Here is a 27346-nt window from a genome sequence, read left to right as displayed (position 1 = left end):
GAGGACAATAAACACGGTCCTGCCTTCCTCCTAGGCTAATGGGGGTCCAGCTGTAAATGAAATCAAGGAGCCTGTCAGCAACTACAGAACGAAAACTGACCCACGCTGTGAAGGGAAAGCACAGAAAGGTCTAGAATAGGAGGAGCTGGCCTCTCCAGGGAGGTCAGGGAAGGTTTTCCTTCTTAGTGACCCCGTGGAAACAGGGAAAGCAACCCCTGAGGACAGACAAGACAAGGACCACCAGGGCGGGGGCACAGACAGGGAGGCAGGTGGGAGAGCCTGGGTCTCGGGAAGGATCTTGGTCTCGTCTATGAGTAAAAGTCTGAGGCAGGTAAATGGTACGAGTGGATTTGTATTTTTATATATTTGAGTCCAAGTTCCTTGTTTTACTGAGAGGCAGGGAAGAAACCTAAGCCTAGGTCGACAGCCACAGCAAGTTCCTGGATCCAGGAGGTGGGAAGAAAGGGAGGGCTGCACTGAATTCCCTGGGCCCAGCCAAGGGTTTAAGCCCCAGGGAAGAGTCCCCTTCTGCTGTGAGGAACGACTGAAGTACACCATAGTTTCTAAGCCAAGTTCCAAAGACACCTTTGCAAGTACATAATTCAGAAGCAGGCAAGAAACCGGTATCAAGGTGTGCAAGAGAATGTTTACAGGGATTCTGAGAGAAATGGGGGCAGACGCCAGAAAAGACAAAGGGCCAAGGGAATATACCACACTATAGAGGGTGTTCATCTGAAGAAGGACAACAACTAAAGCCAGTTTACTGAAAGAAAATTCAGGTAAAGACTTCTGCATTCGCCAAGAGGACTCAAGCTCCTGCTTCCCTTGAGGGTGGAGGCCAGGGGTCAGAAAATATCACAACACGCTGAGCTGGTCTGTCTATGGATCGAGTCCCTGGTTTGTCACTAACCAGGTGCAAAACCTCTCAGTTCTCTGAACACCTCAGGTGATAATTACCCACCTTGCAGGGTTCTTGTGAAGATCAAGTGAGACATTTAGGTGGAAGTTTTACAGACCATAGTTTCACACAAATGAGGGGTACCTCCTTTATTAAATAATCTCACTCTAAAAAAAAAAAGGCAATGTGGCATATACATTTAATAAAATATTTTAAAAATAGACGGCACTAGTCCTTCAACAATTTAAGTATCTACTGTGAGTCAGGATTTGAAAACAAAGGCCTGTCGACATAGAACACAGTCCCCACCCTCAAAGGATGCTTTTTTTTTTTTTTTTTAGGATGTAGAAAGGCCTGGAATAGTCTAGAGAATAATGGCAGTTAATGTGCACTGACCTGGGGTACCAGTCACTGATCTATCCGCCCAAAGCCTTTCCAAATCCCTCAAGTCGGAGGAACATCATTAATTCCCCTCCTGCACTATGTTTCTTTAAGACTTTGACCATGACAGTGTTTTATCCTAACTTTGATGTTTTCCCCAACAGGAAAGAATGAATGGTTTGGAAATGAAACAGCCGACAACTCAGAAATACAACAATCGGTATCTGAACCACAGCTGGAAATCCAGAGCCTTAAATCAGAACATCCAAAACCCAGAGAGAAATGTTTTATCGTGGAGGGACAGCCCTTCTACATTCTAAAAACAAAATGCGTTCTGATGCATACTTTCTCCGTTTTCTTGTACTTAAGTTACTGCTTAACCCAGAGGAAGCCTACACTCACAGCTTCTCAACTGGCCCCTGTTATCAGTCACTTTCCTAGACTGAAACCAGAAGCAAACCAGCCCTACCACGCTCAGACCCACCCCCTTCTCCATTTGGCTTCCCCACAGCCAAGAGGGACCTTGAATAGAGTATCCTCAGAAAGCCAGAATCTTTCACAAGTCAGCATCTGACATACCTACCTATTCTCAGATGGCAGAAGAAAAGGCAAGAAACCAGGCACCTTGCTTCTGGGAGTTATAAACCAGCAAACATTGTCTCACAGGGCCACACAAAACATATTTTAGGATTTGCAGGTAGAGGATATTATATACTTAGATAACTATATAAAATGTAACCGGTAAGAATAATTCTTCGCTAGCAGGCAGGAAAAACAAAAACAAAAACAAAAACAAAAACAAAAACAAAAACAAAAACAAAAAACAACCAACCAAGCAGTAGCTTGCCAAACCCAAGTCTACACTTATGCAAAAGTTAGTAACAGACTACTAATGGGTGGTGCAGGTGTCTGTGCACCAGCACACAAGGTTCACCAACCAGGTGCTTACAACCAGCGCCAAGGGAGGTGCGTACACTTCTTCCTTCCTGCTTTCCCTCACCTTGGTTTTCACTTCTGTCCTCAAGAAGCCTGTCCTCAGCATCCAGTCACTACTTGGGGATAATCCTGTTTTGTTTGCTTGTTTATTTCTTGTCTTTTTTTTTTTAATTAATAAGGGGTAAGTATCAGTGGGTACCTGATCCAAAAGTTAGATCAATTCAAAGTGAACTACACTTGGTTTGGGTAGCAATGGAACTTCACTGGTTCTATTTTACCTAAACAAAAATTTGAACTTGTTCACAATATCTAATCACATACCGCAGGGGAAACTGGCCTGAGGTCAAAATCTTGCTTCAAAGATAATCTTCAAAGTGGATAATTAACTCCAGGTGGTAGTATTATCAACACGTACTGGCAAGACACTGTGTGAAGAAATGTGTTGGACACAGAGAAATACAAACCTTGGTTCCCGATCTCAAGCCGGGCTGCTGTGTACCCACGTAAAAAGACAAGGATGTGGCACCCACAACTCAAGGCAAATGCCACTTTAGGAGAAATTTTTTATTTTGGTTTGGTTTGGTTTGGGGGTGGGAGGAGGTAATTAGGTTTTTATTTATTTATTTTAATGGAGGTACTGGGGATTGAACCCCACTGAGCTATACTCTCCCCCTAGGAGAAATTTTTAAACAGATGGTAAAAACACCAGGAGTTTCCACTGGCCATCATGAAGTCTGACTTAGAATCTGGTCAGAATTATATATCCAGCATTTGTCGTGGCAGAACTTGCAACCAAAAATCAACATTTCTAATAGTGTCTTATTAGACTGTTCATGGAAGCTCATGGAACTCATCAATTCTGGGTCCTGGGGAAAGCCATGCAGTGAGGCAGTGAGGAAAAGACAAAAGCACCCTTAACAGGATTCCAGGGGGAAGAGGAAAGAAACAAAGTTTGTATTTGGAGCCTTGCTAGCTCTTTCTACCCCTTGGGCTGGTTGCTCTGCTTTTCAACGTCCTCCTAACCCAATGTGTCCAAAGGTGAACCCCAGCACTCCATAACGTCTGCTCCATCACCAAAACGTTCTGGCTCCAAAATTACCCATCTTCATCCCCAACCAAAATTCTCAAGATATCAATGCATACATTCTCAGCTAGATATCAGAAAAAGCAGACCTACTTCACACTAAAGCATGAGGGCCTAGTAACCTAAACCTCTTGGAGGTATCTGATACTCTCTAAAAGATGTTCTTTGACCCTGTTGAAACTTGTGATGGAATTCTGATCCTTAACAGGCAAGTTCCCAAACAAAGCATATCCAAGATGAATATTCTTTTGAATTCCACAACCTGCATGCTTTGTAGCCACAACAAGTTTTTCTTGATATTAACAACTGTTATTTTGTGTGATGGGATAACACAGTCATTTCTAACTAGAAGCTGTGGATCTGAAATAAGCAGACTCTCTCACATGACAAGATAATTTTAATACTTCTTAACAAAACTGTGATTTTAGCCAGTTGTTTATGGAATCTACTTCCCCAAAAGACTCTTTCTTACCCATCTTAAAGTCTTTGGGGTGTCTTATAGTAATGGACACATGTGGGTCAGTGAAGAATGAAAATAACTCTTAAAAACATTCATATGTCACTATGACTCATGATTTCCTGGAGGAAAAATCTCTGTCTACTTTCCATGATAATGTGTAAACTCCTACAAATCAAGAGAGAGCTATTAGTTTCTCCCTCTTATTTCTCTGCTCATCTAATTTGGAAAAGCAGAGGCTGGTGGAGTTGAAAGAACCTACAGTTTTCAAATTAATCAAACAGACCTTGACTCAAATTCCCTCCCTGTCACACAGCTATGTGACACTGGACATGTTACTTAACATTCTGAGCCTCAGTGTCATCACCTGTAAAATCGGGTTTTAACACCCACCCCCAACTGGCTGGGAGTATTCAGTGAGATCTGTAAGAAGGCTCTAACAGTGCAGCAGCCATGTGGCTTCCTTCCCTCACTTCACTGGAGAAGTCTGATTGCATCTTACTTTGTGTCCTGGGCTCCCACATGGGCAGGCATTTTACAGAATCATCAGGAGTTCTGCTGGACACTTGGGAACTGAGCTGAGTGAGCCAACTGCCAACACATCCGTATTTGTAGAAATCAAGGACAGAGCCTCAGAGCTGTTTACAGGCTCCATTAACGTGTATTTTACATTTGTTGGTCCAATAATGGAATGGAGCGTTACAGCTCCAAACAGTCTCCAAGCCACTTGCAAAGTGCTTTGGGGAGGGGGGTTGGAAATCCAGTGAGAGAGGCAAGATAATACACACTCAGGCTGATCTCATTTCAGTTTTTTAGGACTTACCTTCTCCATTCCCTTCCTTTCACCTTCCTTCATTTATGGAGCAACTTATTCTATGCCTGGACTAGTAATGCCAAGAACCAGACCTGCCCTTGAAAACTCACAACCAACCTCCCAAAGTTAAAAGTGACTCTCCTCCCAACACTAGGCAGAATCCAGGCCTTGCTGAAAACACACCACTCTTCTGAAATGATAAACACACGCACTGAAGTTTATACCTAACTGAGGACATTTTTTGCAGTTCACTGTTTCCCAAGTATTCATTTTGATTAAGCTCATCTCAATCAAAAAGCTTACATAGCTTCTCATGAAGATAATGGACTACCCATGAGGCAGACTACACAAACAGAGCCAACACATCCAAGTTGGCAGAGACAAAACAGACAGACATGACAGCACCCCAGTTTCTGTGGCACTTCCCGGCATAAATCATCATTCCAAATATAAAACCAAAAGGACAAGCTCGGACTGATAGGTAAGTGCTGTTTCCTCAGGACAGTTCATTGCTGGGATATTATCCAATCAGGTCAACATTTATATGTTATCAACCACTCAAAGACAACTTAGAACCACAATGCAATTGGGGGGGAGGGTATAGCTCAGGGGTAGAGCGCATGCTTAGCATGCATGAGGTCCTGGGTTCAATCCCTAGTACCTTCATCAGAGAATAAATAATAAATAAACCTAATTACCTTCCCCCCTAAAGAAAAAATGCAATTGTTACTTGGTGCTTATTACTACACTAAGCCAAATGAACTTTCCTCCCCAACAGTGACATGTGTACTCTCCTTGGCTCCTGTTCTATTAATAGGCAAGAGAGATTCTTTGAGGCAGTGCATACTGACTGCAAATATTCTTTGATAACAAACAGCAAAAACACTGCCAATGTACAATTTCTGGACAAAGTACATCCCAAACTCGAAATTTAAGAAATCCAGAAAATTAAGCCACGCCTGAACCAATTTTATTTTTAACCCAGTTTGGTTTCCCCACATTTTATAGGGGAAAGGCCCACAGAGAACTCTCTTTCAAAAGTGAGTGACTAACCAGTTCCTGCATGTGAGAAGGTTTCAAGGACAGAGGAGGGTGCTGATGCAATGGCAGTTGCCTTTCTTAATTCCCCAGCTTTTGTGGAGTATCAGTTCATGCCAGAACTTGATTTTTTCTTTTTTTAATTTTAAAGGATGTTGTCAAATAAAAATAAAGGCTATTTTACAAAAATACACAAAGCAGCACCACACAACTCTCCCTCTGGCTGTAACACTACCAACTGAGGTATTTATAGATGCCTGAATCAGAAATTATTGTTTAAAACCAATCATTTTTGTTGAAGGAGTGAATTAGGTCAGTGCCCTTAAGAAGTTCCCTTTCAGCTCTCTTTTTTCCACTCTCCCAACAAAGAAAGCCTTTGTGCATTGTATTAGCCACTGCAAACTGTGGACATCCATTGTTAGCCCTGGCCAACTGGGTAAGTCTGGCAAAAAAGAGATAAAACAGGAGATTCTGTCAATATATTTCTAGCACATTCCCATTTAAGTAAGCTTAGCAAAGAGCCAGCTCACTCTAAGTGCTAAACTAGTGGCTGAAATGAAGTTACTGGTCATGCTTATCTTGGCGCTTAGAATATTTGCTTTCCTGATCGCTTCAAATTTCTCTGCAAGGAGTCTTCAGGAGGAGCAATGTCCTACATACCAGCCTAAAATAAAGTATTAATCAATGAATCCCTGGGCCAATCTGTTTCTCACTACTCATGTGAAACCAAAAACAGGGTGGTCCCTAATCAGTCAGGGTTACAGGGGAAATTATTTGAATGAAGAGAGAAGATTCACAGACATTCTAAAGTTAGAAAAACTCAGTTCTTTCCACATGTGACATCATTATAGGGAGGATTTTGCCAAAATTGAGTCAAGATTTTTAAATGTCTCAAGAGCAATACTTTGTGGTTCATGTTTCACAAATAAGAAACAGGACAGACACTACTGCCAAATGTTTTGGTGACTAGACACGCACTGTCAGTAAGAGGTCTGAGGCACAAAATGGGCTAAAGACTGAATCTCTTTCCATTAATTTGTCCAAAGATAAAGGAAGTTAACAACAGAGAGAGAAAAAGGGGACATTCTCTTCAGGCCATCTAGAAACCAGATTTATAGATCGCCTTTTACTTCATAAAAAACTAACAAATCAGAATGACTTTCAAAAGAAATCACTCATTAGGTTTCATAAAGTTAAACATTAAAGCAGCAGCCCTTAGAACTAAGTCACCTCTCAGTCTGTATTAATTTGCAGGTTTGCAAATTATAATTTCTCAAGCTTACTCACACAGAAAAGTACGTGGAATCACAGAGCCGTGAGAAGCTGAGGCCCTTCAGAGAAACACCACCTTATGTGACAGGTAGGATTTAGGGCGGCATCCACACTCCAGCAGGTGACTTTATAAAGTCAGAGGACTGATTCCGAACGTGCGTCACAAAGAGCACTAGCATGACCACTGTGGCGTCATGATCTTCAGTAACGCTGATGATGCAAATTCTCTCCAGTGCCATTTAAGTTGCCACTGCAACCTCAAGAGGCTTCTACATCATTTCCTGCTTGCTGGCACTCAGCTCCTCCTCCTCCCAGAGGCCAGAAGCCCCTGACTCCCTAGCCAATAGGATGCCAATGAGGTGCACGGATCTATTTAAGATCTAAAAGGATGAAGGGAAGCAGATGCCGTCTGTTTTCCTTTTCCTGCAGCAGCAGTTGTGGGCAGAAGCTGGACTTCCCAGACCTGAGCTTTGCAGCCACCCGCAAGCTCCTGACTGTTTCAGCCTCCTCTGGGCTGCACAGGCTGAGAAGGTGGGTTTTTGGAAGGTCCTGGCTCTAAGCAGCAGCAGCTTTCTAAATTTCTGGGAGGCAAATCAGAGAGCTGGTGGTGGGCCTTGGTTTCTGTCCCTCCAGCCTTTTGTGGTGTAGGCACCTAATTTTCTCCATGAAATCCCTTTCTCCTTGAAATAGCTGGAGTGATGTCTGTTTTCTTCCTGAACCCTGACTGATAGGGTATATAATGCCCATTTTACAACTGAGAAAACTGAGCCTGAGAAAAGCAAATTGCCTAAGGCCAAGAAAGTGTCAGGACAAACAGAATTCAAACCCAGGTCTGCCTGACTTCAACGTCACAGAACGAAAGTTAAACACACAGAAAGAAACCGATGACTTAGTAGTTCAACTCCTGGAAACTTACTTACTTGCACAAGCCCACAGAACAAAGTGTAGGGAATTTTCATAGCAGCTTTATTCATAATAGAAACAAAACAAAACCCTGATAACAACCCAAATATCCATCAACAAAAGAATGGATAAACAAACTGGTAAATGCACATAAATGGAGTATTCACTACTCAGCCAAAAAAAAAAAAAAAACTGAATCACAAAACACCACAGGTGACTCTCACAAAGGTTACGCTGAGGAAAGAAACCAAACACCAGACACCAAATGTTGATTTCATTCATACAGATCTTCTCAAGGTGAAGCAAAACCACACCATGGGGAGAGGTGTCAGAACAGGGGCTCCCTCATGGGTTGGGTGGTAACAGTTGGAAAAGTGGCAAAAGGAAACTTCTAAAGTGATGGGAAGTTCTATTTTTTGATCTAGGCGGTAGTCACACAGGTGAACACATTCACGTAAAAGTTCATCAGCTCTGCCACTGGACAGCGGTGGCAGCTGCACAACTAAATGCCACTGAATCGTACACTTTAAAATGGTCAAAACGGTGACTCTTATATACATTGTACCACAATAAAAAATTTTATCAAGCTCGCCACTTGAGTGTTGCGCATTTTACTGTGTGTATATACTTCAATAAAACACCATGAAAAGAATGAAGTAGAAAAAGCTTCATTGTGAGTAAGCAGGCTTTGGAGGACAGACCCAGGATATCACTGTTTCCACTGGAAAAATTTTCTCAGTTTCAGGCCAATGTGTTAACCTCAGTTCTTGGGTAAATTGAGCCTACCTCTCCTGACCCCTCCTGACTCTTGAGTCAAACTGCGCTTACACAGTACACGTTGACTAAATATTTCTCCCAGACCTTTGATTAAAATCCGAAGTTAGATTCCACTAGAAAGAAGGCCACAGATATGCAAAATGAACTCAGTGCCTCTTCATTTCAATGTGTCACCACTTGCCTGTTTTTAGACTCTAACAATAACACTAGAAGGAAAAGCACAAATGTTTCCAGTTCCATTTCTGGAAAATTTCAATGGGTGCCTGAGATGCCACAAATCTCTCATCCCTCTTAAAACTCACCCAGACACTAAACAGATCAGGCCAAGGCAGGCCAAGTGCTCTCCCTGAAGTTCAGCAGAAAAGCTCAGATGTGCCTGAAGTAACTCTGACACGTGGCTGACAGAGAGCGACTTCACGTCAGTCAGTGAACAGTGAGTGAGGTCTTGCAGCAGTCACCAGGGGCCTCGTCTTCAGTGCAGGTAGAAAGAACAGATTAGGCAGGGCTCCCAGTAGCAGGCCTGCCTCACCTTCCGTGCTACAGGCAATGCAGTTCCTGGGAGAGAAGTCCATGGGGGAAAGAAGGGGGTGCTGGAGGCTCCCAGTATGCAGCTATTCCTGGGAAGGGTGGAGGGGAGGAGGAAGGAGAAAGAACAATTCTCAGAGCAGTTCTGTGAGATGGCTGCGGTTGCTGGCTTGGGCTGCAGGGTGAGGAAGAGAATTTAGCACCCATTGAGCTGGTACATTATTTAAGCTGCAACTGAATAATAGATCTTTCCATCACTTCACCAGCTAAACAAGACAGCCACTCTTAGAAAATTGCCTTTCGGAGAGAATGCACGGATCGCTTCTTAAAAGAGAACACACACTGAGAGAAAACACACATGGAAGTTCTTTAAAGAGCAAGGAAGCACTTCAAGATGACGACCAATAGAACTTAGAATGTTCTCTAGGCTTTACACCCAAAACTTAGAATCTTAGAGCAAATATAACTAGTCACTTCCTTATAAAGAAACAGAACTAGAATTGGATGCCTTAGCTAAAGTCACCAAGCTAATTAGTAGTACAGCTTATACACCATTATAGAAATAGTCTGTATAAAATTTTACGTTTTCTTTCCTTGTTCACAAACTATCATCGACTCACTGTATCAATGTCTGGAATCCACTTTTCTAAGTTCTCAAAGTTCTCAATGAGTCTTCAGTTCTTACCAGTTGACGCAACAAGCCTTCTCTACATCAAGTCAGCTCCAGGTGGTCAGTCTTTAATGGATGTGCCTGGTGCCCTGACAGCTCCAGAGGTGACCAAGATGACTCAGGCCAGGGAGGGGCTCACGGCTGAGGGGAAGTGACTGGTGGGTGGCGGATGTGATAAGGGCTTGGATAAACACTGGCATGTGCACACTAACCAATCACAGACCAGGAAGCAACTGATTCAGGAGGAGTGAAGAAGGAGGGTAGGGGAGGAACTGGGCTTTTAAAATGAGCTCATCAGGAAGTTCCTTTAAACCATTCATTCTTCTCAAAAATGGAAATGGCTAGTTTTGCTAATATGGATTCCTTCAAAGAACTTCATTCTGCTTTGCCAGATGCATTTGGGAACGGTCTTCCAAGGACTGAGAACAAGCAGAGGAGGCACCCGGCGTACTTGGCCCTCCTCTCCATCACAGAGATCCGCCCACCCAGGGGCTCAGGTGCTTGCTGCTACCAAGGCAAAGAAACCCCACCCCACGACCTAGGACTTGGAAAACTTCCTTTGTAAGAATTGGCTCTCAGCAAATGGAAACAAACAGCTACAGTCACAACGCTATTTCCTCCTCAGAACACAGGGCCTCGAAGCTACAAGTCCTAGAAGAGTTCATTAAATTCTACTGATCATTAAGTCCTACTCATGACTAGAAAGCATTATTTCCCGGGTTCACCTTCAACTCAAGTGACAAAATCTAGAGTATCTGCAGTTTCTCTCATCTCTAACAAAGCTTTTTCTAATACAGTGGCAAAGATAAAGCTGGATTGTAATAATTATCAATTAATTACAGCCTAATAACTGCTACCTACCAGCGCCGACTATCCCAATAATTCTCTCCCATAATGTATTTTATATATATATATTCCCTCTAAATGCCTCTGACTTGTCATTAACTGTACTGTCACTAACTATAAACATATAACTATAATATTTAGTCCCATGTTTATGTACGGTGTCTCTCAGCTGAAGCACATGATAATTGAAATTTTGAAAGATGGCATTTTCTCTTATGAACATAATGTATGTACTTCATAAGGCTGATTAAAGTCTACAACAGAAATATTACCCTATTAATTCTGAAGTCCATGTTTACATATGCATATGGATTAAAAATTAAGTAAATATGTGACATGAGGTCTTTGCCATAATTAATGGTATAATTTAAAATGTTGGGGCCAGTAGAGCTTCCTATAACACAAACAAGTATTTTACTCTCAAAAGATCCATCAGAGGTGTTTCACCACCACCACCATTCCAGCCACCTTCCAAGCCTCCCCCAGTCCCCAAAACACATACAATAGTGGGGGAGGAGAAACAGAAACTATAATCCATGAATATTCTAATCAGGCTAAATATTTAGACTGAAAGTTAAAATAAACACTCATTATTACAAAAATGTATACTGCCATGGTCTGCAGTGCACAATGGTGTGTGTAAGTGATTACGAAAAGCTGCATTATGTTTTTAAGGTTAAAGACCTGATTTAACTTCAACTGTCTGGCAGAGACACTAAAACAAATATCTGTACTAATTTTAAATGACTGAAGTACAAGTTACTAATTGTTAAGGCCTAGGATTTCTCATAAAAGATGCGTGCACACACACACACACACACACACAATTAGGAATTTTGGTGACTGAAACAAAGTGTTTTTTCTATTCTGGTTTTATTCAAACCTACCATGAACATAAACTTCAGCTGCTCACTTCTCTAGGTCATAGCAGGGTTACTTTTTTCCTACCTCAAGACGTCCAATTCCTATGACAATCCTTGTTAAAGTCTATTTCATAGATCAACACAAGCTCCACTTTTAAAGAGTTAGATGCATTTACATGTGAGGCTGTGTGGGCCTTTGCATTCTTGAGCACTGAAGGATCTTGAGTGAGATACACTAGGTGACAGAGTGACATCCCCCAGTGGTGCCAAAGCATTTCCCCCCTTTTCACTCTATCCTACCACAAACGGCACACCAACAGACCCTGAAATTGTAGAATGGCTGTGGGAAGCAGAGAAAGGAATGAGACATTAAATAGCTTCACAAATACAGTCTGCAGTAACAGACAAGAGAACTGGGTGGACGAAGAGCAAGATGCATATGTTAAGACACAGAGTCCATCAAATTCAACTCTCCTGGGCCATTCTGTGTCCGCCTTTCCTGAAGGCATGGGGGAGGTACACCTGGCTCTCCATACCTAAATGTCACCCTCATATGTGAAGAGTATTTTCCAAGTCTCAGCGTTCGAGGCCCATCTTCACAATTTTTGCCTTATTCTCAGACCACTCATCTTGATAATCTACTATTTTTCTTAAATTGAACTTAACCATTTTACTTCATTCTAAGCAATCTATCCATGAAATAAATGAGTTTGGTGATTGGCTTTCTATTTTTTATTCCTAAAGTACAGAAGTCGGGCATAGTAATTAAAGACTAGGCCATGTTCCTCCCTGGGCCACCCATAAGTCTGTCTGCATAGCACACTTTGGAAAACACTGTTTCAGAGGCAGCAAAAATGGCAGAGAAAATGCTTAAGTAACTGAATGGGTATTTTTTTCAATATGACAGCCCTTAGTCTCTCTTGTGAGCTCACAGGTCATCAAGGCTGATGCACCTCTGGGGGCAACAGCTGGCTGGCTGATGGAGACACTGGTCCCCTGAAAGGACACTTTGAAACAGTCACTGTCATGGGAAGGTGATCCCAAGCAGGTCTGCCAGGGCTCTCGCAGTTCTAAGAAGGGCATTTCCTAACCAAGCTGATAAAGTGGAAGCAGGTAGTTCCCAACTCAGAACTCTGCTCCTCACATAGCAATACAGGCGATGTACAACCTTAATCGGCTGCTTTCTGAGATAACCTTCAAACATGGAACTAGCCATTGCCAATACCAGATACTGGGATTGAAGACCTGATAACCCTTTTTCCATTGCTGTTACATGGTGTTTACAAAAATTTTAATGGGAAAACCACCTAGACCTTCCTAGCTATATGGGCGTCTACTGAAGAGGTTCATCATAAAAATTCCTGCGGGGACGAAGGAGGCTCTAAGTAGTTTTAGGGAACATGTCTTTTCAACCTCAAAAAAGTCCATGTAAACCACTGAAGTTTTTTTTTTAACTCACTGTATAGGAGTTAAATCTGACCTCTGAGTAGTCTGTGTTTCTGACCCTGACCTTTGGATTAAGGATGAAGACATACTCAGTAAAACACTGGAGGTAATCATTCTGTCTCACCCATCCAATTTTCAGTGGAAAATGCCTCTCAACACCAAGGCTGGCTGGCCCAAGGCCATTCTGGCCAGCACTTGTTGGCCCCCTAATTACTGCTTAGAGTCTCATCAATGAGGCATTTTATAGGGTGTCAGCCTCCAACCTCGATAAGCTTATCTGAAGCTACAACTGCTCAATGGGATTTGTTTTAGGGATTAGGCAAGGAATCCCCTGATGGCTCAGACTCTTGGTAGAGGTATGTTGAAAGTTTCAGCATGACTACTAACTAACCCTCCCTAACTCTTCACACCACCCGCCTCTCCCACATGTCATGCCACTCCCCCTCCAAAGCTGCATGACTTTTTAAACTACAGGACACAGGACCCAAGTGGCCCTGCCTAGTTTCAAGAACTTACTCATCTCCTAAAAAAGAAAGCCTTCTGTAGAAAAGAAAACCTTGCTAAACTTAAGTCATTGTAGGGATTTTATCATCTCCCTAGAACTTCTAGGCACTAGGCCTCAGAAGAGAAATAAATGGCTGGCTGTGACCTTCTGTCAATGTACGAAGAATCAGATTAAAAGTTAAACAAATGTAGGCAGAAATTCTTGCAAAAAGAATTCCCCAGGGGGTGATGATGTTAAAATTTTTTTGGTCTTAAGCATATGAGTACCCCCAAAATAGTAATATTCCCTGTGTGTGGGGTGAAGTGGAGTGTTTACTGGGAAACTTGTTCACTTCTTTGTAGGGAGTCAAATCATGAATACCTTAGGGATTTCTAAGACCTTCCCCCTCAACCTCCTTTTCTCAAAGTTCTCTTACTGGCATTCAAGGCCAGTGAGCATGTGAGCGACTCTTGCTCTTTCCCTCAGCAACTGCTCTGACACCTCCCTGGCACCCCCTACTTGTATTTCTAGATTCCGCTTCCCTTAGGAACCTAGAACCCAGTACTTAGAGTTTTCAGCACCTGTTTTGGTTCATATTACAGCCTGCCATATCTGAGGATTCAACCAATTGTGGATCAAAAATATCCAGGGGTAATAAATTTCAGGAAGTTACAAAAAGCAAAACTTGAATTTGCCGCACACCAGCAACTACGTAGCATTTACATTGTATACAACTACTTACGTAATACTTACATTGTATTAGGCACTAGGGATGATTTAAAGTACACAGGAAGCTGTGCCTTGGTTATATGAAAATGCCATGCCATTTTACATAAACGACATGAGCAGCCTTGGATTTTGGTATCTGAGGGGGTCCTGGAACCACCCTCCCCCTGACCCCAGGATACTGAGGGACAATCATATTAGCTACTGTTGACTTGGCACCCACTACATGCCAGACACCTTACATCATTTCACTCAGTCCTCATCTTCCATACTGGTTTACACTGTGAGGTATCTGTACCAATGGTGAATTTTCTTTCCTCTAAGAATCCCTGAAGGGAGTGTGCACAGGACAGTCCCTCCCTTTGTTGTATTTCTGTACAGAGAGTGTGCGTCTGTACTGCATGCTCCTCCTTCAGCCACAGGTATCCCAGCAGAGTTTGCAGAGTCTTAAAAAACACCTAACATTTTCAGATCGAACAAACTCTTGAAGGGAGAAGTTGGGTCTTGCTTATCTCTCACCCCTACCCTCTCACAGTGGACTGGCAGGAGGGAGTGCCGATTAAGTCATCAGCTGCATGGCCCTAAAAAAGTTGCAGCAGCAATTCAGGTGAAAAAAAAAATCCCCCTTCATTAATCTCTAGCAGTAGCTTTGAAAAAGCTCAAGGAAACACCTCAAAAGCCACTGCTGTCTTAGTAAAGTACCCACTTCCCTCATCTCCCCTGAGAGGGTAAGCGTCAGCTTCCTGCCCATATTTCTAATTGGAACTCAACAGTCTTAATTATTTGCATCCTTCCCCAAGAAGACAGTGTAGTAGAGGCACAGTTCTAAATATCTGTATTCCCCACACTGAAGTTGTTCATGAAAATTTATTAAATAACCAAATTTCATTCTGTTAGTCAGGATATTAATGGGACTTGGCTACAAATGCAATCACAGCTACTAACTCCTCACTTAAATGAAAATGGTCTGCTTGCCAGGTATGCTTGTAGACTGTCCCTCCCAAGAATAATCTTGACAAAGATAAACCTGTTCTCCCAAAGTGATTGTCAGCACATCCAGCACAGACCACCTAAAGACCTGAAGACAAGGGCCTCTTTCCTTCTCTGCTGGGATTCCCCTGGCGGAGTGAGGGAGGGAGGGAGGGCAGTTTCTACGACGGGATGAGTCTCAGCTGGGAACTGCAGGGAAACCACAACAATTACTCAGGCCAGACAGCTGCCAGAGAAGCAGCACTGCCTAAGAAGTGAAGCTAAAATAGAGGTGGGAGGCTGTATTCCATTACTAAGCCCTGGAGTATTCACTCCCAAGTCCATCCACATTTCAAGAATGTTAAAACTCTGTAGTTAAAACCCTGATTATTTATAACTTAAACTGCTGTGTAAAGCAGAAACTTGACAAATGAAGACACAAAAGAAAAAAACTGGTGACCTGGTAAGATAATACCTGAGTACGAAGCATTCATCATTCCCTTTTTGTGGAGTCCTCCAAACTCCATCTCCATTCCCTCCTGCAAATAACTTCTATTTATATTGCAGACGCAACTGATCAAAGAGGAAAATGAGGACTCCGGTCTCCAAAGAGTTGTCAGTTTGTCTCAAGCACACATGCCTGTAACTTTGCATCAAGCAGAGAGTGTGGTTCGAAACGGAAAAGGAAAACAAAAAGGCATACACAGCCTGGGACACAACAGGCACAACGATGCCTCCGAGGTAGCAGGCATCAAGACAGATCGAGACAAAGTTCAAGACAGTTTTCCCTACTCGAGACTTAACCTGAAATCCAAGTGACTTCAGAGAACAGAGAAAAAGATCCGGGAGCCCTGGAGGCCACGGGCCACTACCCCCGTCCAGTGAAATTCCGTGCCCTCAGCCCCACCTCCGGTTGGGAGTACGCCAGCCACCTACAGCGCATCCGGGAAGCCCACCACGAGCTCGCAAGCTCTCTCCTCGCGACCCTTCTCCCAACCGAGCGGGACGCAGGAGGGCACTTACATGGAGCCAACCTGACATCTCCCGACGGGGTGGAAACCCGCGGTCTCCTCGCACCGGCATCTTCGGGCTCGGGTCCCGCGTGGGCGCGCGGGTCCTGGGCGCCGATCCTCCTCTTCCTCCTTCTCCGGGCGGCAGGTCAGTCCTCCGGCCGGCAGCCGGGTTTTGCTCGAGTGCGGGCCCGCGGGGACCCACCCCTTTGTGCCTCCTCCCGCGGCCGCGGCGTCGGCCCGCCCCCAGCCGGAGGCAGCGCCTCCGTTCCTGCCGCCCGGCCCGGGAAACTCTCAAATGGGCCGCTACCATCCCTGCGCGGCGCGGGGGGTGCTCGCCGGCGCCGCGCCCCCGAGGCCCCCGCGGAGAGCCCTGCCACGCGCGACTCCCGAAAGGGGACAGGAGCGGGCGGCTGCAGCAGGGGAAACCGGAGGGCCGAGCGTTCCGCAGCCCCCACACCCGGACCTCCCCCCGTCCCCGGCCAGCCCGATGGTTCGCTCCGCGGCGCGCACTCGGGCCAGCAGGTCCGGCTCCGGAGACGCTTCGGGAAGCGCTGCAAGTTTACGGGCGGCCGGGAGCTCGGGGGTGGCCCGTTTGCCCGCGGGTTCTTCCCTTGGCGTCGCGTGAGCATCCCGTAGGAACGCTTTTTGGAGAGGTTTGCACACCTCCTCCTCCGTTCTCTTCCGAAAGGAAGAACCGAGGAAACCCCAAGGATTTTTCTGTCCTGCCTAGAGGCCAGCCTGGCCAGCCAACACACGCAGAGCACTGTACCCCCGTTTCTCAGCTCAGCAACGGATTCCCCGAATTCCAAGGGCATAAGATATTCATGTTAAGTTAAAAAAACACGACTTTTTTGGAAATATGCTCTAGGTTATCTCTTTGGCACATTTCCTACAATTCCAATAAAGAGATTAAAACTCCCCTCCCATCACCAGCTTTTAAAAGGCCTTTTTTTTTTTTTTTGAAAAGTAGGTCACAAATGCTTATCAGGCAGGATTCATCGAATTCAAATCAGTACATTTATTCGTTTTAGAGTCTTCTATATACAAAGCATTGCACACGGTAAAGAAGTTTCCTTATTTTAAAGGCATGCAAATTATTTGGCGAATCAAAACAGGTACACTGATTAAAAATAGAACTTTGGGTTTGAAACCGAAGAAAACCACGTTGTAGGAGAAAAAGTGCGACTCATCCTGCCCTTCCATTAAATTGAAAAGCAAAAACTCTACCTAGGCTCAGAAGAAGGTAAAAGGTCTGATCTGACCCGCTGACGAGATGCAGATGCCAGGCTCTCTCCCTGAAAAGTTGCTTCACTTCCTGCCTAATCAAAACAAGTTTGGCAGTTTATGTGGAAAAACAGGTCCAGCAGAAGCCTCTCTGAAAGTGTCACGCTTCTGGCCTCCTTTGGAGTGGCTAAGCGCACGCCTCTGAATAAAAAGCACTGTGAGTAACATTTCTCATATTCCTTCCAGTCTCCAGAATTAGACGTTTGGTTGTATTCCTGACGTAAAGTGTTACTCTCCTGATGAAAGCACCATTTTAAAAAAATGTTTCCCAAACTAGGTGATGCTGACTAATCGTAACAATGGCAGCATTTGTGAACTGGTCACACCTTTGTGACACAAGCTTATACCACTAGCATTAAAATGAAGTTTGACAGTAAAGATGCTCAGAAGAATCATGTTAACACAAATATAAAATATGTACTTGAACATTAATGATGAGAAAAGAAGAAAATCAGCTAAATAAAGAATGTTAAGTAAAATAAAATGAACTGAATGTCCATTTTGCTACAAATAACATAGTGACAATTACAGTGTTCTTATTAAATCCAAATACACATGGCTACAAAACATGCATTTAAATCTAGGTCTTTTATTAGCAATAGACCAGGTGGACTAACTTCAGCGAGTGTATGTAATGACAGTTATAGTATAACTTCATTATATGTAATGAAAATTCCATTCCTATTCAAGCAATCACTTTTTAGTTAAAAAAAAAAAAAAAAAAAGGAAGGAACCAGAATGTAGCAACTATATCTGCTGAATGATTTTTTTCTCTCTCTAGAGTTACACTACCCAATAGGATAACCACTTGCCACATGTATTGAATACATTTAAATTTAAATTAACTAAAATTCGAGGAAATGAGAAATTCACTTTGTTAGTCACATTTCCACTGCTCACTTGGTAGCCACACGAGGCTTGTGGCTACCATATTGGACAGTGTAGATATGGTATAGTTCCATCACTGCAGAAAGTTCTACTGCATTACACTACTCCCAGTGGTGACAGACTTACACAGCAGAAATACCAATATTCTGGCACAATAAAAACTTCTGACTCAAATAGATGTTGAAAAACGTGATTCAACTGATACAGTAGCGTTGCTGGTGGCAGCATAAATCAATACAACTCTCGAAAAGCAAGTTATAGCGGTACATATTTTTCACACATGGGGTTGCACATGTGAACCCCACTCCTAGAATTTTTTTCTCCAGAGAACTTCTGTCCAGCAAGTAATTATTGAACACCTTCGGTCAAGTCAGAACCCTCTGACAAAAGACTTAGGCTCTTACCTCAGGGCATTCAGTCTATTGCAGTAGACAATTGGTCAGTTCTAAGAACCCATGTAAGTGCTGAGATTCTAGGCAGGCTCAGGGTAGCCTGGAGGCTTTCAGGGGAGGTTCCTTTCTCAGACTAGGGGGGGTTTAGGGAAGGCTTTCCAGAGATGAGGTTGCTCACACACTCTAAAGGACAGGTAGGAATGAGTTTCTGAGACAAAAAGAGGGGAAAGAGCTTTCCAGGCGAAGGCAGTAAATAACAAGTGGGGAAACAAGGAAGGAAGAGACCCCGGGCTTGCTCCTGAGGTGCCAGGAGGTAGGGCTGTCCAGGCAAGCAGGGGCTGTGTTCTACTGTGAACACAGCAGAAGTGGGATTAGACTGGCATTTTGTAAAGATCACTCTGTCAGCTTCTTGGAAGATGGATGAGCTGGGTGGGGGCTACGGGGAGGGGCAACAGTAAGAATGACAAGACCAGCCAAAAAAAAGAAAAGGATTTTTGTGGGCAGGCAGGTCAGAGATGATGTAGCTATGAAGTTAGACAAAAGGAGCCAATTCAGGAGAAATTAAAGAAATGTAGTCATCCCTGGGTGACTGCCTGATCAAATATGAGGTAAGGAAGAGGGAAGTGAGTCTAAGGTGACTCAAGTTTCTGGCTTAACTAAGATGACAGTGCCTTTCGCCAACATAGAGAACATAGGAGTGGGGGCAGATCTTGGGAGGGGCTTGAGAAAGGATGGTGAATTCATTTAAGGATTGAGTTTTGAGGGCTATAGGTTCTTCAGTGGAGATGTTCAAGTGTCTACATATGCTAGGCATTCATGAGTGTTTGGATAGATCTGGGGTGAGGGAAGAGATTTGGAAATCATCAATGTATCAAGAAAGCTGAAGTCATGGAAGGGAATGAGACTCCTTGGAGACATGATGTAGACTGAGGCAGAGGAAGAGTAAGGATAGAACCCATCCCTGGGAATGCCAGTATGTAGGGAACAAGTTTGATTCCCCAGAGTAGAGATGAAGGAGGAACTGCCAGAAAGGGAAGAAGAAGTCCTCTGGAGCAGAGTGTCCAAAAAGTCAAGAGAAGAATGAATTTCCAGAAGGGGAGCCAACATGGAACTTTGAGGAGTTCAATTAAGATAAGAAATGCAAATCAAAACTACAATGAAGTATCACCTCACACCAATCAGAATGGCCATCATTCAAAGTTCACAAACAATAAATGCTGGAGAGGGTGTGGAGAAAAGGGAACCGTCCTACACTGCTAGTGGGAATGTAGTTTGGTGCAGCCATTATGGAAAACAGTATGGAGATTCCTCAAAAGACTAAATATAGACTTATCATATGATCCAGCAATCCCATTTCTGGGTATATATCTGGAGGGAACTCTAATTCGAAAAGATTCATGCACCCCAATGTTCATAGCAGCACTATTTACAACGACCAAGACATAGAAACAACCTAAATGTCCATCAACAGATGACTGGATAAAGAAGCTGTGGTATATTTATACAATGGAATACTACTCAGCCATAAAAAAATGCCATTTGCAGCAACACAGATGTCCCTGGAGAATGTCATTCTAAGTGAAGTAAGCCAGAAAGAGAAAGAAAAATATACGATATCACTTATATGTGGAATCAAAAAAAAAAAAAAAAAAAGAACTTTTTTACAAAACAGAAGCAGACTCACAGACATAGAAAACAAACTTATGGTTACCAGAGGGGAAAGAGGGCGGGAAGGGGGAAGGGATAAATTGAGAGTTAGAGATTTGCAGATACTAACTAATATATATATAAAAAAATAGATAAACAAGTTTATACTGTATAGCAGTATATTCAATATCTTGGAGTAACTTTTGGTGAAAAAGAATATGAAAACAAATATATGTATGTTCATATATGACTAAAGTATTATGCTGTACACCAGAAATTGACACAACATTGTAAACTGACTATACTTCAATAAAAAAAAAATATATATATATATATATATATATATATATATATATATATATATATATATATATAAAAAAGATAAGAATAGACACGATTCACCAAGAAGACCACTGCTCATCCTGGCCAGCACTGTTTCCATGAAAGATGGGACTGGAGGTTAGATTACAGTGGGTGACTGGGAGGTGGGGCAGCACTACACTGTATGCCTATTTATGAACACAAGATGGAAACCATCAATGTTCTAGGATGGAGGGCTATTACATTACAGCAAATCAACTTAATTGGCATAGCAAGCCTCATTTAAAATTATAATAAGCAATTTACAATTATAATAAGCCGTCATTTAAAATTATAAGAAGGAATTAAAATTATAATATAGCAACAAAGATAAAAACAATATAATAATCAATGAAAGAGAACACAAATTTCTATCCTGATGGCAATACACAAGAAATTACAAAAAACATATAAAAGAATTGGAAAGAATATGGGAACATGATGTGATGAAAGGATAGGATTGTGTGTATTTTTCTTTTTAAATTGTAGTTATTGTTTGTGCAATAGACAATTTTTCAACACTTTTAATTATGTATTACAGTATATAAGGTCTTTAAAACAAGGTCAAAAGACGTCAAATAAATATAATACATTAAACCCCCTTGATCAAATTTCCTCAAGCATGTTAAGATTTTGGGATACACACACACACACACACACACACACACACACACACACACATTTACAATATGATTATTAACTATCATTAAATAGGCGCAAAGGAAAGTGACATGAAAAATTTCCAGGTTAACTGAGCAGTTTAATTGGCCTGTACACTGGATGGCAGACTGGAATCATAAAGACACTCTCCTTCAATAAGCATTTCTTGAATCCCTAGCATGCATCCTGGAATAAGTACACAGCCGATAAAGGCAGTGTGCAACAGGGGGCTTGCTCTCAGGGCAACGAAGAGAAAGACATGTAAACAAACAACGAAGCACAAGAATTGCTCAAATACATGAAGTGCTGGCAGTTAAAACTCTGCCCAAGGGAGGGGCACTTTTCAGGAGAAAAGGCCTGGCATTCCCTTACCTTCCCAAGCCGAACAACCATGCCGGTAACTGTGCAGATTCACTTACAGGACTCCTTCTTCCAGGAATGGCCACCCCAAAGCCCCTAAAGTAACGTCCAGGAGAGCGGCATTCCAAGTTCGGTTCTGCCCCTCATACCTTGAGGTATTTACTATTACTCTTGCTCACTTTCAAAGTGTGTGAACTCCACGTGCGTGCACCTAGGAACAGCCCTGTGAGCACACAGTGAGAAGCCAGCTGTCTACAAGCCAGGAAGAGAGCCCTAAGAACCAAATCTGCCGGCACCTTGACCTCGGATCTCTCAGCCTCCAGAACTGTGAGAAGCAAGTATCTGCTGTTTAAGCCTCCCTGTGTGTGATACTCTGTCATAGAAGTTTAGTGGGATTCGGTTATAACAGCCAGAGCTAAGGCAGCCTCCCTGTCCTACGTGAGTTGACCCCGTGGCCTCCTCCAAGCTCAGCTCGCCCTGCGCTCTCCAAAGCCTACTTCCTGGAGCGACACTGGCCTTTCTTTGTAGTTGTTGCTCTGGAGACCGTGCCAAGCTCATGCCTGCCCCAGAGCCTTTGTTCGAGCTTCTCTGCCTGGACCACAGAGCCAGCTCCTGCTTATATTCCTCTTTCTATCTCAAGTAAGAAGCACCCCTTGAGGTGGCTACCAGGAATCGATGCCCTCAGGGCATCAGGAGAGAGCCAAGTTTAAAGCAAGGAGGTGGGGAGTCCAGCTGAGTGTTTCACTGACCATTAAACAAGGGTTTCAGAGAGCACGGTGCAGGGGTATGAAAGGGTGGGGGTGCTGAGTGGTCTGTTTAGGGGAAGAGAAGCCCAGAGAGGAATAGCAGGAAGGGAGAGTAGCCCAGGAAACCCAAGGAGCCTATTATCCATGTCTCCCTCTTTTTTAACTTTATTATTATTACCATTGGTGATTCGTTGTTCATGATTCATGGCTGCTGTTATCACTACAGTGAAAAGATGTTAGAATAAATGCAAAAGGGATGAAAACATCAGTAGTCAGACTTTCGGGGAGAGAAAGTTCTTAGTTCTCAATGGATGGTGCCTTATATTCGCCTCACTCCTCCCTGCTGATGGCACAAATCCCAAACCCCAGTATCCTCCTCTCCCACCTGCTCTGGTGTAAGAACCTGGCAATGTTTCTGGCCATGATGGGTTTAGCTGGCCACAAAGTTTGACAAAAGAATTAGCTGTGCAACTCAGAGTCACTGTGGGCTAGATGGATTACGAGTCTGGGGAGGCACTGGGCTGGTGTGGGGGAGTTCTGGTTGGAAGGAGGTGTCTGTGGTCTGGGCTGTGGTGCCAGACTGCCAACAGGCAGACTCCTAGGAGATTTTCAGGGCTGGTCTGGGTGTGCTCAGGCTGGCAGGCAGGGTCAAGGTGTACTCAGCCCTGTCAACAGAGCGTTGAGAAGAGCATAATCCAACTCCAATCCTGGGGGTCCTAGAAGCACCGTGTGGGACATATTCTGGTCCGGACAGACCCTGCGAGGAGAGCAGTCTGCGCCGGGGGGAGCCCCCTCCTCCTGCCAGGGTGCCCGGGGTCCTAGAGGTACTGTGCACTGAGTTTTGACAGCTTTTATTATTTTACTATTATTTACATTGCAGAGTATATGAAATCCACACTCTTCAGGGACAGGTGCCACTTGTTAACCTTCCATTAAAAAACAAAAAAAACAGAAACCCGGATAAAAAGTGATTGATTAAACACACATTATGTGCTGCAAATCTTTCAAACACTATTCTAACTCATTTACTATAAATCCTCCCATCACCCCTGTATTTTTGGTGTTCTTTTGCCCTTGCTTTAAGATGAGGAAATTGAGCTTCCGAGAGGAAAACAGCCTGCCTAAGGTCATCACTGACTAGATGGTGGGTTAAAACTCTAAACCCAGGTCTGTCAGACTCGAAGCCCATTCCCATCCCTGCTTTCTGGCCCTGAAGTTCATTGCCTCCAGACAACTGATAGGGGTGAAGTCTTTTGTTGTTATTATTGTTTTCCTTTTGGCTTCTTTTAACAGAACTCAAGAGGGTTTTTGCTGACACAATCGAACAAACCATGTTGGGGAATCATATCTGTGAAACTCTCCCTGTGCAATATTAAAAAGGTAAATGCTGAAACTGTCTTTTGACTCCAGCCCATGAGCTAGTTCAAATATGATTCTGGTGTCTAACTAAATTCCAAAGCTCCCTCTGCCTGAACAAGTACTTTAAGAAAAAAAAAAGTTAAAATTTTTCATTCAAAAGAAAAACCCTCCTCTTTTGTGCAAGGGAGGGAATCTACAGTGAGAAAGGCCCAGGGGACTCTCCCTGTGATACACAAGTCCTCCAGGGAAACCAGCAGGCCCTCTGGCAACACCCGAATTACTTTAAAAATAATTATCACCAGAATCCTCTGCCCCTAAGGAGTCAGTATCCTTGATTAATACAGATTAAAATTGTTGAAGAACCTCCTAGATTTTCAGAATCTCAGACCTGAAAGAGGCCTTAGAAACAAGCAGCAGTTTTCCGGGGCAGCCATGCCAGTTAGTGCAGGCCTCTTAAAACAAAGGAAGGTGGGCCGGGAGGCATTCAGTGAAACTTGAAAACATGGCTCGAGGACATCTTCCTAAATTTCCCTAAATCATCTGAGGCATCCCAGCTCCCTCCCAGAGACCCTGATTCAGCGGGTCTGAGAAGGGCCTGGGGAAATTTACATATTTTGGCACATACCCCTAGGTAAGTCTTATCATCAGGGAGGGACATTGTTATAATTCTCTGACACAGGACAGGAAGGTTACCATTTTGAAGGCAGGTAAACATTTTGAAGGTCAGGAAATAATTCTCTACTTGCAAAATGTCTTTGGTTTACAAAAGAAAAGGTCTGATCTGGTAACTCTCTTGTTTATGTTTATTTACATATATATTTGTAGAGACACATGTTTGGATTTCAGTTATTTTTTTTTAAAAATACTTGTACTTTAAAAATACAAACCATATAGTAGACCACACCGAAAATAGTAAAATGTAACTAAAACGTCACCATCAAGAACAAACTACTGTTAACAATTGGATGAGCATCCTTCCAGGTCACTCTCTGCACAGGTAAACATGTAGACATCGTAGACAACGTTATACACCTGGGGCTATACTAGACATGCTCCTTTGCTACCTGTTCTTTCCACAGAGGAATACTGTTTGATGGTTTTCTTCATGGGAATATAGATCTGTATCATCACTTTTCTAGCTGCGTAATACTCCATTTGTACGAACATACCATAATTTGGTGAATACTTAAAAGTTCTTTTAAAGACTGTTATAGAGGACAAGGTACAAATCAGTTGGGTGAAACTCCTGAGATTTACTTCCCATAGATAATGAGGATTCAAGTAGTGTCTAAGACTCAGGCACAATTTATAGGATGTGTATAGTATAGATAGTATGTTAGTAACCTATAAGATGTGTTAAAAACCAAACAGAATAAATGGAGTGTTTTGTGTTAAATATAGACGAAAAGAAGGAAACAAAGCAGGATGTTACTTATAAATAGAAGGTTCTGAAAGAAGCTCAAAATAAATCTTAAATGTTAATATTTGATAAAATATTAATAAACGTAATAAATATCTAATTTATAATTGTGTTTATAATGGAATAATAGTTTTATAGCTTACAGTTTATATTAATATATCATTAAACTACTATTATAGTTTTATTATATAGATACAATATAATGGAATAATATAGTTTTACAGCTTACAGTCTGTATTATTAATTAATAATAAATATTTCCTGTCTAATGAAATATTAACAATATACAAAGCCCAGCTCATGTTACCTCCAGATTAACAGCTATGTCATCCTTAAATTGATCACCCATTAGTGACACCCATTATGTCCAATTTTGGCCCCATTTATACTCTGGCCCAGAATGCAGACAGAACACAGATCACAGATGAGCTATAGCTACTGGCCAGGTATACGTGCCCTGCATCCCTCTGGTGGGGCAAGCCTGTGCTGGCGTCAGACTTCATCTGCCGAGACCCCTGTTCCACCTCGAATTTGGCCTTTGCAACCACACCATCATCGTGGAAAGCTGACGCCACAGAGACAGGACACGTGAAGACTGCAAACACATGGTTCCAGAGTGTGGACCTTTTGCCCTCTTTGTTTCTTAACCGAATTGTGTTTAAGTGTTGGAATCCTTCTCCCTTTCTCACCACATGTTTTCAAACTGAATAAATCGTGTGACTAAACACCTGACTTGGTGTCTGAGCCCTTCTGTCTCATGATCTCTGGGAGAGCTTGCTCTCGGAGGCTAAGACTGCATCAAGTTAATTTCCAGCACTCCTAGAGTAATGCAGGGTTGGGAGCCATAATGAGTAAAATTTCGTACATAGAAGGGACATCAAATTCTGTGCTCATCTGGGCCACGAGGGCGAGGTTGACGTAAGAGTGGAATCTTTCATTCAATTCCAGGAATGTGTGGGACTTTCACCTTTTCCTGCCTCCAAAGTTATTACCTAAGTTTTTAAACAAATCAATCAAGATTTATTACCAAGCGATTCAGGGCTCACTGAGATTTATACTCTGTACACTAAATCACATAAACAAAGTGTTTTCTATTAATTTTCCAGAATTAATCATAGCTATTCTTGCCAGTGACACTTCATTTTTTACCTGTCTTCTCTCCCCCTGATCTAGTTCCGCCTCTGCTGGAACTATCCTCCACATACTAAAGTATTTTGATACTTGTTCTAAATCCTGTCATATGTATTCTACTGAGCCAAAGCCATCAGAAGAGACAAATTGAACTGTAACATATTATGAAGCCTCTTTCAGAGTGTGTTGCCAGAGTTAGTAATCAGACTTAAGATCTGAACTAAAAATAATCATTTTGATTTTTGACTATCAATAATTATATTGCAAATATCAAAGTCAACGATGAATAATAATTATAATCAAATAATCATGTATAATTTTCAACAGTCAATAATTTTTTCAAATATCAATAAAATTATGATTAGGTAGGGGAAATTCTGTCTGGGGTGTTTTGTCTAATCTCAATATGCAGCCAGATTACCTCTAAATGAATCAAAATTTTGGCTGAACTGAAAACTGCTGTCACCAACCACTCAACCGATGAAAATGTGATGAAGCACTAAAATTAGGGCTCCAGTGATGACGACCCTCCCAAACAGAAGCTAGTTGCATTATTTTATTATAAGAGGAATCATGAAACACGCTGCCTTCCCCACACAGCCACAGCAGTAGGGGCCCAAGACAGGCAGCACACACCACAATGTAACTGCTGACTGAAAACTCAGGTACAACTCCCTTCCCCATGAAAATTCCCTCAGACAGTGCTGTGCCTAGCCCAGAGGGTGCCTGAAACCAGTTAGTGGATCCCTAATTGGCCTGAATAGGTGGAGGAGGAAGTGCTGAAGAGAAAGGCAGGTGGTGGGGAGGAAAAAAGATGGTAAGTACAAAGATTCCTTGTAAGAAATGTGTCTGAAAAGTTGGGGGGTGGAGGGGTGGCTCTGGGTTTGGAAGCCCCTAGTCATCTTCTAATTCTTAGGTTCTGGATTCTCTAAAACATGCAGGAGTATAATTAAATGTATGTTTCAGAACCTAGGTTGACTCTTACTCATCTACGTGC

The 27346-nt window shown here is 42.8% G+C and overlaps 1 protein-coding gene across 6 annotated transcripts in view; it reads right to left on the bottom strand.

Moving 5' to 3' along the window:
- The window catches only part of TJP2 (tight junction protein 2), a 111118-nt gene that overhangs the window by 55131 nt on the left and 28641 nt on the right, over positions 1-27346 (bottom strand). For 3 of the 6 annotated variants that reach the window (XM_031449820.2, XM_031449822.2, XM_031449828.2), the window contains exon 1: positions 16113-16320. The exons of the other annotated variants lie outside the window; for them this stretch is intronic. In XM_031449820.2, coding sequence (XP_031305680.1) covers positions 16113-16172 — 60 coding nt within the window. In that variant the 5' untranslated portion in view covers positions 16173-16320. Of the gene's footprint in view, positions 1-16112; positions 16321-27346 lie in introns of those variants that run through there. 6 annotated transcript variants of the gene reach the window in all.

Source organism: Camelus dromedarius, chromosome 10 (assembly GCF_036321535.1).
Source record: "Camelus dromedarius isolate mCamDro1 chromosome 10, mCamDro1.pat, whole genome shotgun sequence".
NCBI classification, from domain to species: Eukaryota; Metazoa; Chordata; class Mammalia; order Artiodactyla; family Camelidae; genus Camelus; species Camelus dromedarius.
This window is presented reverse-complemented; position numbering and strand designations above follow the sequence as displayed.